Raw genomic sequence first — 16,648 nt, 5'->3', positions numbered from 1 at the left:
GGCTGGTGGCTTTAGCTTCCTTCTTCTGGGAGAAGCATGTGGCTGTTTGTTCCTCTTTTTTAAACTGCCAGAGGGGATGTGTTCTGTGGGTGGAGGTGTGCTCTTATTGGGTGGGGGACCAAGTGTGTTCTGATTGGGTGGGAGTGTGTTTTGAATGGTGGGTGTGTTCTGATTGGGTGGGGGTGTGTTCTGAGTGGATGGGCTGGTCTCAGCTGCCAGCTCCAGACCTGAGCTGGTGAGTTGTGCTGCTTTTGTTCGGCTTCGTGTTTGTGGTGGTGCCATGTTTTTATAGTGGGTGTCAGTTTGCTTATTGTGTGGTTTGGAGGGGTTTAAAGTGGCTGATGTTGCAGCTGTAGTTAGGTTTCTGTTTTGTGGTTGTGCCTCGTTATCATTGTGGGTTCGGATTTGCTTTTTGAATGGTTGTGTGGTGGTGATGTCATGTGATGTTATCATGAGTTTGGGTCTGGTATCATTCTTGGTGGTTGGGCCTCGTCTGTCAATCAAGGCGGGTTTCCAAATGGCTGGTAGGCGAGAGGTATCATCTCGTTTATTCATGCTGTGGGGGCGTTTTTCTATCTCAATGGCTTCTCTGATTATTCTGTTGTTAAAATGTTCAATTTTGGCGATAGTTTTGGTTTTTTTAAAATCAATTTCATGTCCCGTGTCGTATCCCTCTTCACCCAAGTGCCAATCAAAGAAGCCTTGACAGCTATCCTAAATAAATACAACCCCCCAAAACACATCCTAGATCTGACCAACCACTGCCTATCTAACACATACTTCATCTACAATGGACAAAGATACAAACAAATGGAAGGAGCACCCATGGGATCACCCCTTTCACCTGTCATCGCAAACCTCTACATGGAACACTTTGAAACCCTCGCTCTAGAAAAATCCAACCACAAACCCAAACTCTGGCTCAGATACGTAGATGACACCTTCGTAATCTGGCCACACGGCAAAGAAAAACTGGATGACTTCCTCATACACCTCAATAGCCTACACCCCAAAATACAATTCACCATGGAAACAGAAGCTAACAATCAACTTCCCTTCCTTGATGTCTTAGTCTACAAGAAATCCAACGGCTCCCTAGGACACACTATCTACCATAAAAAAACACACACAAACCGCTATCTGAACGCACTCTCACACCACCACCCAGCACAGATCAACTCCGTAGCCAAGACACTCATCTCCAGAACAAAACACCTAGCTGACGAACAGCACCTAAAAACCGAACTACACACTCTCACTAATGTACTAACAGCCAATGGATTCCAAAGAAACACGATTACCAACTTAATCCGAAGAGAGACACCCACAAAAACCCAAGACAGAGAACAGGAAAATGGCAAAGCCCTCCTCCCATACTTAAAAGGGACCACAGACAGAATCAGCAAGGTCCTCCAAAAACACAACATCAAAACAGCATTCTACACAGACAGAAAAATATCCACCATCCTAAGAAACCCCAAGGACATAATTGGGTTAGAAAACCAAGGAGTATACGAAATCCCATGCACCACCTGCCCCACCACATACATCGGACAGACCAACAGAAGAATAAGTGCACGCATTGAAGAGCACAAAAACTCACTCAGAAAGGGAGAACAAACTTCATCCCTGGTCCAACACTTTGAAGCCACGGGACATGAAATTGATTTTAAAAAAACCAAAACTATCGCCAAAATTGAACATTTTAACAACAGAATAATCAGAGAAGCCATTGAGATAGAAAAACGCCCCCACAGCATGAATAAACGAGATGATACCTCTCGCCTACCAGCCATTTGGAAACCCGCCTTGATTGACAGACGAGGCCCAACCACCAAGAATGATACCAGACCCAAACTCATGATAACATCACATGACATCACCACCACACAACCATTCAAAAAGCAAATCCGAACCCACAACGATAATGACACACAACCACAAAACAGAAACCTAACTACAGCTGCAACATCAGCCACTTTAAACCCCTCCAAACCACACAATAAGCAAACTGACACCCACTATAAAAACATGGCACCACCACAAACACGGAGCCGAACAAAAGCAGCACAACTCACCAGTTCAGGTCTAAGGCTGGCAGCTGAGACCAGCCCATCCACTCAAAACACACCCCCACCCAATCAGAACACAGCTAACCCCCCACCCAATCAGAGCACACCTCCAACCACAGAACACACCCCCTCTGGCAGTTTAAAAAAGAGGAACAAACAGCCAATACCACACACTTCTCCCAGAAGAATGAAGCTGAAGCCACCAGCCTGAGGATGACGGATGAGAGTTCGTCGAAACGTTGCTCTTACACCTTCAATTCTACGTGGGGAAAAACCCGAATGACCAAAGATCTACATACAAACACCCGCGAAAACCTCAGAAAACACACACACACACACATATATACACACACACACACACACAGAGAGAGAGACCTGCCACATTTGTTATGCAGCACTATCACTTTATTGACTCTACAGATGGTGCCCGACTTACAACCATTCTTTTAGTGACCATTTGAAGTTACAATGGCACTGAAAAAAATTATATATGACCAGTTTTCACACTTATGACTGTTGCAGCATCCCCATTTTGTCATGTGAACAAAATTCGGGTGCTTGGCAACTGACATGTATTTATGATAGTAACACTGTCCCAGGGGCACGTGATCACCATTTGTAACCTTCTCTGCTCGGACAAGCAAAGTCAATGGGGAAAGCAAGATTCACTTAATGACTGCAAGATTCACTTAACAACTGCAGTGAGCCATTTAACAAGTGTGGCAAAAAAAAGCCATGAAATGGGCCAAAGTAACTTAACAATTGTCTTGCTTAGCAACGGAAGTTTTGGGCTCATTTGTGGTCATAGTTGAGGACTACCTGTAGTGCAAAACCATTGAGTTTTCTGTGCATATGTGTATTTACAATCAAATCACATTTTCAGAACACCTAGGGCTTTTGCACTGTGTTCTGCAGAGGGCTAGCCCTAAAGGGGATTTGGTGTCATGGATCTGTCACCCAGACCCCTCTCCAGATGCAAGTTCAGAGGAGGAAGGTGAGTTTGAGTAGGCAGAGGAAAGCCAGAGCTGAGTGTTGGTCAGGATCGGGTCTCGAAGAGTGCTAGCCTGACAGAGCAGCCTCAGCTGGGTCGATTGGATGAGTTATAAGGCTGTGGCTGAGCAAGACCCATAGCTGCAGCAAATAGGCCAGGAGGTGCCAGGAGAGGACCAAGAGCAGCTGCTGCCCATTAGCAATGAGGAGAAGGTGGAGTCCACACCTCTTCCTGATCCAAGGACATGTAGAACAGAGAGGAGCCAGGCACAATGCCGGTCAGCTAGACTAGTCGCAGGTAGGCAACCTCGCCTCTCATGAAGGGCTGCACCGGCATTGCCTACTTAATCCCACCCTGAGGACTTTGAGGTTGCTGGAGCAACAGGCCCAGTTCTGTGCCTTGTGTGCTTGTGCTGTATATCCTGACTTGTGGACTGCTTTCCTGGACTTTGTATGTGCCTATTGGACTGTGTTACCCAATGACTCTTGCCATGCTAAGCTTGGAATCCAGACCTGTGCAACAGTGTGCTTTCGGAGGATCTGTTTGGGGAGTTTGAATAAACACCTGCAGACTCTTGCTGTACATGCATGTGTGTGATGGGAGTGGGGCAACACATTTGGAAACCGTAGATGGTCCAGAATGCAACAGTGTGGATAGTTCTGGGCATATCTCAGTACAGTATGCCTGTGTTACAGCAGTGCTTTAGAAGCTGAATTTGTTCTCAAAAGCATCTGGATGCAATTTAAGGTGTAGGTAGTTACCTATAAAACTCTACATGGTGCATGGATAGGCTATTTGGGGGAGCATCTGTGCCAAAATATATCTGGCCACCCCACCAGATCCAAGAGAATGAGCATGTTTGGGGTCTTTGATGATGATGCTCAGATGAAACAGTGCCATATAGTAGGACCCAAAAAGTATATTTTCTCTGTCAGAGCACCTGCCCTATGGAACAGCACATTTCCTGAAATCCTGAATTCCTGATTTAAAAAAACATCATTTGGAATGATTTTAGATTGGGTAATCTAAATTAACTAAATGCCCCAAATGGTACGTTCTCTTTCGCACCTTCACGTAGTAACTGCTCCTTACTCTCTTTCATGTCAGCCATTGGTTTCTCCCTGGCCTGAAAAGTAGAAGATGATATCATGAAAAGAAACAAGACAACAACAAGAAATATGCTGTAGATATGAGGAAGGAAATCAATAAAAAAAATCTCCCCACTTTAAACAAAATCTCCCAAATTTAAAGTAAATTATTTAAATATCTATATAATGTGGTCAGCAAAAACAAAAACTAATAGACAGGTGCTGTAGCATCAGGAAGAAGCCAACCTTTCCGCTCATGCTATTTACCCAATTAAAATCAGAGATAAATTATATTTGTCCCATGGGGTAAATGGTTAATTATATATTTATTAAATAAATAATTTTTTAATCAAATGCATATTTAAATGCATAAATAGCCTCCAGTTTTACTCATCAAACAAATATTAATATGAGGGAGGAGTATGAAAGGTAGGATGTTAATCGGAAAAATATCACAGTAAAAGATAAAAGTAATACAAATAAGAATAATGTTTTTACATTAATTATATGTATTTTAATACTAAAAATCCCATCTCTTTAAGTGTTAGCTAGATTGAGAGATCCACTGGAGAAGGAAATGGCAACCCACTCCAGTATCTTTGCCATGAAAACCCTATGGACAGTACCAAAAGGCAAAACGATATGACGCTGGAAGATGAGCCCCTCAGGTCGGAAGGCGTCCAATATGCTACTGGGGAAGAGCAGAGGGCTAGTACTAGTAGCGCCAGAAAGAATGAAGCGACTGGGCCAAAGCCGAAAGGGCGCTCAGCTGTGGATGTGTCTGGTGGTGAAAGGAAAGTCCAATGCTGTAAAGATCTATTCTCCATAGGAACCTGGAATGTAAGATCCAGGAACCAAGGCAAGCTGGACATGGTCAGACAAGAGATGACAAGGCTGAACATCAACATCTTAGGAATCAGCGAACTAAAATGGACAGGAATGGGTGAATTTAATTCAGATGACCATCAGATATACTACTGCGGGCAAGAATCCCTCAGAAGAAATGGAGTAACCTTCATAGTCAATAAAAGAGTAGGAAAAGCAATACTGGGATGCAATCCCCAAAATGACCGAATGATCTCAGTTCGAATCCAAGGCAAACCATTCAATATCACAGTAGTCCAAGTCTATGCCCCAACCACTGGTGCTGAAGAGGATGAAATTGACCGGTTCTATGAAGCCCTACAGCACCTTATAGAACTAACACCAAAAAATGATGTCTTTATCATCATGGGGGATTGGAATGCTAAAGTAGGAAGCCAAAAGATAACCGGAATAACAGGCAAGTTTGGCCTTGGAGTACAAAATGAATCAGGGCACAGGTTGATAGAATTTTCTCAAGAGAATACGATGGTCATAGCAAACACGCTTTTCCAACAACCCAAGAGATGGCTCTACACATGGACATCACCAGACAGTCAACACAGAAATCAGATTGACTACGTGCTCTGCAGCCAAAGATGGAGAAGCTATGTCTATACAGTCAGTAAAAACAAGACCAGGAGCTGACTGTGGCTCAGACCATGAGCTTCTCGTTGCAAAATTTAGGCTTAAACTGAAGAAAGTAGGGAAAAGCACTAGGCCACTCAGGTATGAACTAAATCATATCCCTGACGAATATACAGTAGAGGTGACAAATAGCTGAGGACAGGAGGGAAGTGAAAGGCAAAGGAGAAAAAGAAAGATACACCCAATTGAATGCAGAATTCCAGAGAATAGCTAGAAGAGATAAGAATGCCTTTTTAAATGAACAATGCAAAGAAATAGAAGAAAACAATAGAATAGGGAGGACCAGAGATCTCTTCAAGAAAATTGGAGAGATGAAGGGAACGTTTCATGCAAAAATGGGCATGATAAAGGACCAAAATGGCAGGGACCTAACATAGGCAGAAGAGATGGCAAAATTACACAGAAGAACTATACAAGAATGAGCTTAATGTCCCTGATAACCACGGTGAGGTGGTCACTGACCTTGAGCCAGACATCCTAGAATGTGAAGTGAAATGGGCCTGAGGAAAGCTGAGCAACCACAAAGCTAGTGGAGGTGACAGTATTCCAGCTGAGTATTCAAAATCTTAAAAGATGATGCAGTAAAAGTGCTACAGTCAATTTGCCAGCAAATTTGGAAAACTCAGAAGTGGCCACAGGATTGGAAAAGATCAGTTTACATTCCAATTCCAAAGAAAGGCAGTGCCAAAGAATGTTCAAACTATCGCACCATTACACTTATTTCACATGCTAGTAAATTTATGCTTAAAATCCTACAAGCTAGACTCCAGCAGTATGTGGATCGAGAACTACCAGAAGTACAGGCAGGATTTCGAAGAGGCAGAGGAACTAGAGATCAAATTGCCAACACGCTGGATCATGGAGAAAGCTAGAGAGTTCCAGAAAAATATCTACTTCTGCTTCATTGACTATGCTAAAGCATTTGATTGTGTGGATCACAACAAACTGTGGAAAGTTCTTAAAGAGATGGGAGTACCAGACCATCTTATTTGTCTCTTGAGAAACCTATATGCGGGTCAAGAAGCAACAGTGAGAACTGGACACGGAACCACTGACTGGTTCAAAATTGGGAAAGGAGTCCAGCAAGGCTGTATACTGTCGCCTTGCCTGTTTAACTTATATGCAGAGCACATCATGAGAAAGGCAGATCAGATGAATCAAAAGTTGGAATTAAGATTGCCGGGAGAAATATCAACAACCTAAGATATGCAAATAATACCACTCTAATAGCAGAAAGTGAAGAGGAACTAAAGAGCCTCTTGTTACGAGTGAAGAAGGAGAGTGCAAGAGTTGGGTTGAAACTAAACATTAAGAAAACCAAGATCATGGCATCTGGCCCTCTCAATTCCTGGCTATTAGATGGGCCGGCAAGAAATGGAGGTAGTGACAGATTTTATTTTCCTGGGCTCCAAGATCACTGCAGATGGGGACTGTAGCCAAGAAATTAAAAGACGCTTGCTCCTGGGGAGGAAAGCCATGGCAAATCTAGACAGCACACTAAAAAGCAGAGACATCACCCTGTCAACAAAAGTGCGTATAGTCAAGGCTATGGTCTTCTCAGTTGCAATGTATGGCTGTGAAAGTTGGACCATAAGAAAGGCTGAGCGCCAAAGAATTCAAGCCTTTGAACTCTGGTGCTGGAGAAGACTCCTGCGAGTCCCTTGGACTGCAAGGCGATCAAACCGGTCAGTCCTAGAGGAGATCAACCCTGACTGCTCTTTAGAAGGCTGGATCCTGAAGTTGAAACTCAAATACTTTGGCCACTTAATGAGAAGGAAGGACTCACTGGAGAAGAGCGTAATGCTGGGAAAGATAGAGGGCAAGAGAAGAAGGGGACGACAGAGAATGAGGTGGCTGGATGGAGTCACTGAAGCAGTAGGCGTGAGCCTAAATGGACTCCAGAAGATGGTAGAGGACAGGAAGGCCTGGAGGAACGTTGCCCATGGTGTCGCGATGGGTCGGACACGACTTCGCAACTAACAACAACAACAAGATGGAGAGAATGGCAGTCTTTTTGTGATCAGATCTATCCTTTTATAAATATAAATATAAAGGGATAACAAAAATATAATCTCACTAGAAAGATTGCATTTGGAACTGTTTCTCTTTCTCTTGAGATTTTTTTTCCAATATGAATTTTGTTTACACTGATGCTAAGTTTATTTGGTTACTCCTCTGTTAAGAAACATAAAGTATCCTAGTGGTAGTTATCAAATAAAGCTAACTCAGTATACTTTGTAGGAATATAAGTCTTGGTTATACTTAATAAGAAAATAATGTATAGAAAAAATAAATTGTATCCATGATTTGTTTTATCTAAAAATGAATCATCTTTCAAAATGGCTGTGCTCTATGTCATGGTCAGTAGATTAAATCTATTGTGAATTTATGTACTGTTCTTTTTCCACTAAACACGTTGAATGTTGAATTACTCCTGAATTCAGACAAAGCAGTCTCAGTAGGACATGGGAACGATAAGTACATTAAAACCCATATATTAGCCATGGGTTGCCCATTTCACTTAAAGACGACAACTCCAGTGTTACCAAATAATGAAAAACCTATCAACAGTGCTTGAACCAGCCATACTCTATAGATATAGACTAAATGCATGTATAGCATTCAGTAACACTCACATGCCATCATCTGTCCAGCATTAATCGTACATTGGCAGAGGAGCCGTGGTGGCATGTAATCTGGCATCTATGGGGTAATGTAAGTCTACAGGTAGTCCTTGACATACAACTACAACTGAGCCCAAAATTCATGTGGCTCATTTGTTAAATGACTTTTGTCCCATTTTATGACATTTTTGCCACTGTTGTTAAGTGAATCATTGCAGTTAAGTGAATCTGGTTTCCCCATTGACTTTTCTTGTTAGAAGGTTGCAAAAAGTGATCACATGACCCCGGGACACTGTAACCATCATAGGTACATGCAGTTGCCAAGTGTCCAAATTTGGATCATGCAATCAATGAGATGCTGCAATGTTTGTAGGTGTGAAAAACGGTCATTAAGTCACTCTTTTGGGGGCTATTGTAACTTTGAATGGTCACTAAATGAACTGTTGTAAGTCAAGGACAATCTGTATTCCTAAGTTGTATAGAATCAGGGCTTTTTTTCTCATAGAACGCTCAAAACGGAGTTCCAGCACCTTTTTTGGATGGAACCTTGTAGGGTAGGCAAGGCGGGTTGTATGACGTGTGAGTTGTGGCACCTTTCTCTTTTACAAAAAAAGCACTGTATAGATCAGACATGTCAAACACAAGGCCCGGGGGCCAGATCCAGCCCGCGAAGTGGTTTCATGCGGCCCGCGAAGCCATCCTGGAAACAGTGAGGGAACGGCCCCCTCTGCCTTGGCCCTGGCCCAGAGACCCTCCTTCTGCCAGAGACCCTCAGATCTGTCCCACTCCTGCCCAGGCCCCCATAGGCACCCTTGATGTCAACGATGTAGAGCTGGCCATGCCCACCCAGTAGGCCATACGCACTCTAGCCACGCCCACCCAGTAGGCCACGCCCACCCAGGCCACACCCACCCGGCCCCCTGAGGGCAATTGCAATGCTGATGCGGCCCTCAATGAAATTGAGTTTGACACCCCTGGTATAGATTGATCATTGTGTCTCTTTGTATGCATGTTCTTGCCATTTGGGGTAAATAAGAGCTATATAATAGTTTGCTTGGTGCATAATTGCAGTCTGTCAGCAAATAATATGTACCTCCCTGTTCCTAATACACCCACAGGTCCTTTACAGTATTTCTCCAGTGCACAAAGCTGATTCTCCTGAAGGATTTTCCATGTCTAATATAGTAATATCCATTCTTTCTATTGCACTTTTAGACCTCAGTATGAAACTGTGAAATATCTTTTTGTAGAGAGGGCCAAATGTTTTTTAGCTAATTTGATGTCACCAGGGCTTTTTTTCTCATAGAACGCTCAGAACGGAGTTCCAGCACCTTTTTGGGATGGAACCTTGTAGGGTAGGCAAGGCGGGTTGTATGACATGTGTGAGTTCTGGCACCTTTTTCTTTTACAAAAAAAGCACTGGATGTCACTATTCCCAAAGGCAATAGGATTGGAATTCAAGCTCTCTAACTCACAGTTTTGCTGCCTACATTTATTGAATTTTAATGAGTATTACATTAATTAATACAATAAATATTAATAGAATATAATTTATGCTACAGGGGAAAAACAAACCCTTACATAAAGTTCCCAGAGATTCCTGTGCTTCTCCATCAACTCATCAAGTAACTGCTCAAATGCCATTCTGAAAGTAGAAAAAAAAATACAAGACAGGAAGAAGACAGTATTGAATTATTGCATTGCAAATAATTTCAGCTTCTTGCTGCACTTCTAGAGAATATCAAATGCGACAGAATGTAGCACATGAAGCACTTGGATGGGCTTTGTAGCCGGGCTGGTCAAAGGGAGGCACTGTCTTAAATGCAAAGCCTGGTCCTCAATTTTGGAAGTACTAAGCCATATATAGTACTGAGCTATATATGTTAGGAAAGGTAAAGCAGGTGCCAGTCTTAAAGGGCATTGCTATTGAGTGGGTGCTTGGTGTAACCATGCCTATTAATTGTGCAGTAAGCCAAGAAGCTGCAAATAAAAGCATCAGCCATGTTACTTTGACTAGCATTAGGTCTATTTGTATTCTAGGTCTGATAGCATTCTTTAGTAACCTCTGCCTGTTATGATGTTACTTAATGGAATTGCAGCCACTGTGCAGTAGGGCAGGGCAAATCTTTGTCAAGGCAGAGCACCATTATTTTTCTGATTCAGTCACTAAAGTGCTGGTCAATGTTGAATTGCCAACGATTTGTGCAGTTCAACATGCACAAACTAGCTTGATTTTAGAGAGGATGCACAAGATACACATACCCTGCAAGAGTTTCTAAAAATACTGTCTTTCTTGTTCATGTAATATCAACATTATACAGTCATACTTGACACACTGCTATAGATTCATCTTGTTCCACGTTCAGCATTCAATATTGGCTATTCATTTTTCAAAGAAAGAAAATGGTGGAATAGTAACTCCTGCATATTTGTCATCTGCACCTTGTAATAAGTACAGGACTTCAGAATACTGAGATAGCACGCAGTTTCCCATCATGGCTAAGGCCTACAAACTATTTAAATCAGAAGAACTATCATTACCTTTTGTGGTAAGGAATTCTATATACTAAAGAGATTAGGTAAAATGGTATTTTTGTTATCTGCAAACAATTTTATTGAATGACCAGAATGTTGTGACAAAATCAGAGATTTCTTTAGTTGCATTACTATATTATTTCAATTAATGCAGCTTTATTCTTTACAGAAAATGATTTGCTAAAGGAATGAAGTCTGAAATGTGATCTGATAAATGTAAATGTAATAACCTTTTTGATAATACATGAATTAAGTGAAATCAGAAGATGCCAGCCCATGGACATTTATAGCAAAATTGCAAGATTTTAGGAACCAACCTCTGCTCCCTCTGCTTCAGTTTTTCCATCTGGATCTTGGTTGTGATTCCTTCAATTTGTTGCTTACAGTCCAGGTTCAATTTCTGCTCCCTGGTAAATGAGAAGAAGCCAAGATATTGAATGGGTTAATTCTTAATTTTCTTCTGATAATCACTTTGCTCTTAGGCCATATATTGCAATATAAATTATTTTACTGAAAACATATGCAATAGAACAGAATAGAACAGAGTAGAGCAGAGTAGAGTAGAGTTCTTTATTAGCCAAGTGTGAGTGGACACACACAAGGAATTTGTTTCCGGTGCATAAGCTCTCAGTGTACATACAAGCAACAAGTAATAATCATGATAAAATACAATCATCATAAATCATAATATATATTGACAGCAGTTTTGATATATAGATTTTCTTCAAGTAATTTGTTGTATTTCTGTAGTCTAGATCTAGGCTTTTCAACCTTTTCACCCATTGTACCATTTTTAGGAAATGGCAACATCCAAGTACCACCAGTCGCCTAGCAAGGTGTCAAAAACTTGATGACCAAAAAAAAGAAAAGAAAAGAAAGAAAGAAAAAAGTGATGAAGTAGAGGTAGTCCTCGACTTACAACAGTTCGCTTAGTGACTGTTTGAAGTTACAATGGCACTGGAAAAAGTGCCCCCCAAACCACAGCCGAGCAAGACACCTGCCTGCCCGCCCGGCGGCACTCTTCCTCCTGTCTGAGGTTTTTATTTCCCGCCCCCCCCCTCTGCTGGGTGGCTGTAGCAGGTTTTGGTCACTTAACATGACCCTGGGACACTGTGACCATCATAAATATGAATCAGTTGCCAAGCATCTGAATGTAAATCACAAGACCCTGGAGATGCTGCAACATTCCAGCCGATTGGTGCTTCTTCTGGGCTCAGCAGAAGCGGCAGGATCAGCACCGAGCTCCAGCTAGAGCCTGGCATTGATCCTGGTGCTTCCACTGTGCCCTGACAGCCCTGCAGCTCCAGCCGTCTCTCGCTCAGGCTTGTGCAGTGCTGCCACCGATTCAGCTCATTCCCCTCCCCCGCTACCACTTTTCTAGGATGGTCGCGTACCACCTGCCAGGTGCCAATGTACCACAGGTGGTACCTATACCACTGGTTGAAAAGCCCTGATCTAGAACATTGCTCAGCACTTTTTAATAGCTACCGGTAAGTCCACAAAGTAGGTGGATCAGAGGCCTTAGCTCACCTCTGCATTTCAGCTTCTGTCTCCTTTGAATGCATCTGCATGACTTTTTTGATCTCTGCAAGAAAGGTAAATATTAACTCTCAGCAGTTCAGGTTATTGTCTTTCTGCATAATATTTCTGCAATGGTTTTATGTGCTGTATGTTATCTCACTGAAGTAATGCCACTCCTTTCAAGGAACAGAGCATATGCAATCACATTATGCCACACTTTCATGATTAGATAAAGCAACAAGGAACTGCAGGAAAGGGAATGTTCTATTTCTCCTCTGTATTCAGCAGAGGTAATCCAAAAGTTATTTAAAGAAAAAAGGCTCATCAGGAAAGTGTGTTGGGCTTGTGATGATCAGCTTGATGAAAATTTTGGTCCAGTATTTATTTATTTATTTATTTTAATTCCATTTATATCCCGCCCTTCTCCGAAGACTCAGGGCGGCTTACAAGCTTAGCAGTAGCCTTCATTCTATGTATATGCCTGCTTATTAGGGCTTTCACACACACCCCAAGCGGCATTATTACAAAGTCAGCTTAATTGCCCCCATAAATCTGGGTCCTCATTTTACCTACCTCGGAAGGCTGGAAGGCTGAGTTAACCTTGAGCCTGGTGGGATGCGAACCTGCACTAATTGCAGGCAGCTGGTGTTACTTAAGGAGGCATTAGCCCACTGCTCCACCAAGGCAGTGTTGTAAACACAACAGGGCAAAGTCTGACCCCTCCCTCCCTTGCCTATGAGTCTTATGAAAAAGTCTAATTCCATCTTATGAAACTTTGAGAAGTAAAATAAAAAATGAATAGAATAGAATAGAATAGAATAGAATAGAATAGAATAGAATAGAATAGAATAGAATAGAATAGAATAGAATAGAATAGAATAGAATAGAATAGAATAGAATAGAATATGGCTAATATTGTCAAGTACAGAAATTATTTAAATTATCAGGTGGAGAAAGTACATAGAAATCATTTTCTCTCCGCACACATGACTTTTAAGTGTTGTTTTTTACCTATAATTACAATAGTATCTTAGTACTCAACTGCTTTGAAACTCATCGAATTTGGTGTTCAACGTATTTTGATGTGAATAATTGACAGGAATTTGAGGGAAGTTGGGGGTGGTTTTAAATTACGATATGTGTATTTTAGGACTTAGTTTTCATCTGCATCTCCTCACAAAATTTGGGGAATTGTTGCCTTTTGTCAGGGATGGCTCAGAGCACTATAAAAGCAAACGTGTGCTGCATATAGCCTGTGGCCACAAGGTCTCACCTTGCCTTAACTCACTGCCTATGAAATACGTCATCTTCATGTAACAAATGGGAATAAGTGAAGCTGAGAGGAGAAATGCTGACTTTTGTAGCTTTAAAAAAAAATAGGGCAATGCGATGTTTTAGTACTACCATTGTCGAAATGAATTTTATTATTTGATTATTTGATTATCCTCAGTTTCTGTTGTAGTTCTGTAAACCATCCTAGAAATATATGCATTGAAGAATGGAATATAAACATATACCGTAACAGCAACAGTAAGAAACTATTAGCACAAAACTTAGATTTTTTTTCCTAACATTATCAATAGAAACCTATACAAAATGTTATGAGCATTGAAAGATAAATCTTAATTGAATTAATTTTACAATAAGGCCAAAACATAAAGTATCGCTTAAAACTGCATTTCATACTGCAATGTATCTCTTGAAACTGTATTTCATATTGTAATCATATCGATAATGAATTGTCCTTGCAATAAATATGAAATTTTAAGGAATATAATGCGGACAAGTACTAAAACTGATAACGTTAAAAAAAAATCAAGACGGTATCTCAGAATTTTCCATTACCCTTTTTCTCATTCCATGTTTCTTCAAGTCTTGACTTCTCGGCATTCACTACAAGAGAAGCAGTTATTTCGTTTAGGCATTATTTTTTATCATCTTGTAGAAAATACATATAGAAGAAACCTCAGATATTGGTGCTTATTTTTCTAAAACTGCATTATAAAAATCTGCCCTCTGCTCCCAGGTAGTGCACATTTTCTACAGTTATACTGTCCTCTGTCTACAAGCAGGAACAGAAAAACAATTCTAAGTAATCTTATTGCATTGATCTTTCATGCTTTTATATGCTGGCTGTCCAGTTTGTGGTCTCCCTCCTGCTGCTCAGTCGTTCCCATATATAGCATACTGTTACATCTCAGGTAATATATTGGCTGTTGTTAAAATAGTTAAATTAACTGGCCTGCACCTGCAGATCAACAGCACTGTAAATCATACATAGCAACATAGCATAATATAGCTGCTTGCTTAGTGATGTCCACCCATTATTGTTTATTGAGGACCCAGATTGTTGGGGGCAATTAAGCTGACTTTGTAATAATGCCGCTTGGGGTGTGTGTGTGTGAAAGCCCTAATAAGCAGGCATACACATAGAATGAAGGCTACTGCTAAGCTTGTAAGCCACCCTGAGTCTTCGGAGAAGGGCGGGATATAAATGGAATTAAAATAAAAAAAATAAAATAAAAATAATATACATGATCCCATCCATTATGATTTAGGTTATGTAATAACCAGCTATTATGACTTATTCAGCATAGTATGGTTTAAAAACTTGCCTTAATATAGAAGAGACCTCAGAGGAGCAACGGCTGGAGGCAACTGGGGGCAATTAGAAAGACTGGCTGAGCACAGGAAGGCAGTCAAAAAAGCCAGGCAGAGAGGATAGAGATAAATAAGGAGCAAATTAAGGAAGGATGGGGATGAATTTTTAGGTAGAGAGCAGAAAGCTAAAAGCAAATCCCTTGTTGAGGAGAAAGCAGCCCTTCCCTTCGTTAAATAGCCCTATCCTAACATTAATTTTTAACTTCAATATAAACTGTAATTTTCCCCTTTAAAACCAAAGGGCATACTGCCACATACATGTAAAGGTAAAGGTAAAGATTCCCCCGCACATGCGTGCTAGTCGTTTCCGACTCTAGGGGCCGGTGCTCATCTCCGTTTCAAAGCCGAAGAGCCAGCGCTTGTCCGAGGACGTCTCCGTGGTCATGTGGCCGGCATGACTAGACGCCAAAGGTGCACGAAACGCTGTTACCTTCCCACCACAGTGGTCCCTATTTTTCTACTTGCATTTTTACGTGCTTTCGAACTGCTAGGTTGGCAGAAGCTGGGACGAGTAACAGGCGCGCACTCTGTTACGCGGCACTCGGGATTCGATCCGCCAAACTGCCGATCTTCTGATCGACAAGCTCAGCGTCCTAACCCACTGAGCCACCACGTCCTAAATAACAAGGCAAAAAAACCAAGCACAAACAGGCAGAAAAAAGGATAGAAAAATAGGCATAATTACCTAGAACAGAGAAACTAGAAACAAGGCTGACAGCAAAGCACATCCACCAACCAAAAAGAAGGATTTTCAAACCAGAAACTCATAGAAGAGGTGACTGATACTATTATGGTATGCAATACATGTTCCATGTATGTGCTTATGCCCAAAGAACACCCAAACTATAGATGCATTAGATGTAAACTATGTAAACTACTGGAGGAAAAAGTAGGGGGCATAGAGGCAACTCTACCCAAACCCCAACATACAAAAGAAAGCTCTACCCAAACTGAACCAAATAATGAGCAAATAACACCCAGAGGATTTGACCCTACTGATAAACCCTTGGAGGAAGACACATGGAGGTATGTCACACATAGAAGGAAACACAATACTCAAAGAAAGAAGCAGCATACAACTAACAAACCCCCTCTGCCCAATCCAACCCAAACAGAAACAGCACCATTAAAACTGAGCAATAGATTTCTCCCCTTAGATGGAAAGTCGCAGACCCATAACCTATTCCCTCAAAGAAAACATGCAGACACCTAACAAAGAAACAACTTCAAATATCCCTAAAAAAAGCCACTTCAAATATCCCTAAAAAACAGACACACCTGAGACAAACAGAAAAACACCCCAGACTGCAGCTCCCAAAAAAGGAAGGCAAGTGTTGGTAATAGGAGATTCTATCCTCAAAGGAACAGAATCATCCATCTGCAGACCGGACATACACTCCAGGGAGGTATGTTGTCTCCCTGGAGCAAAAATCAAAGATATGGCTGAGAACCTAACCAAACTAATTAGGCCTGCAGATTACTACTCTTTCCTCCTCCTCCACATTGGAACAAATGATACAACAAAGAACCTGAGTACAATAGTGAGAGATTATAAACAACTAGGCAATAAAGTTAAAAAGCTAGGAGACAAGTAGTGTTCTCATCAGTACTCCCAACGAAAGGCCAACACTCATTGAGGGGAAAAGA

At 41.5% G+C, this 16,648-nt stretch overlaps 1 protein-coding gene across 1 annotated transcript in view; it reads right to left on the bottom strand.

Moving 5' to 3' along the window:
• The window catches only part of LOC308662548 (synaptonemal complex central element protein 1-like), a 48,237-nt gene that overhangs the window by 8,137 nt on the left and 23,452 nt on the right, over nucleotides 1–16,648 (bottom strand). Inside the window, exons 5-9 of the mRNA XM_081318485.1 lie at nucleotides 14,186–14,233; nucleotides 12,350–12,404; nucleotides 11,137–11,226; nucleotides 9,866–9,929; nucleotides 4,132–4,189 (exon numbers count right to left, since the gene is read on the bottom strand). Coding sequence (XP_081174611.1) covers nucleotides 4,132–4,189; nucleotides 9,866–9,929; nucleotides 11,137–11,226; nucleotides 12,350–12,404; nucleotides 14,186–14,233 — 315 coding nt within the window. The remainder of the gene's footprint in view (nucleotides 1–4,131; nucleotides 4,190–9,865; nucleotides 9,930–11,136; nucleotides 11,227–12,349; nucleotides 12,405–14,185; nucleotides 14,234–16,648) is intronic.

Source organism: Vipera berus, assembly GCF_964194415.1.
Source record: "Vipera berus genome assembly, chromosome: 2".
Taxonomy (NCBI): domain Eukaryota; kingdom Metazoa; phylum Chordata; class Lepidosauria; order Squamata; family Viperidae; genus Vipera; species Vipera berus.
The sequence above is the reverse complement of the archived record's forward strand: the minus strand, read 5'-3'. Positions and strand labels throughout refer to the sequence as shown.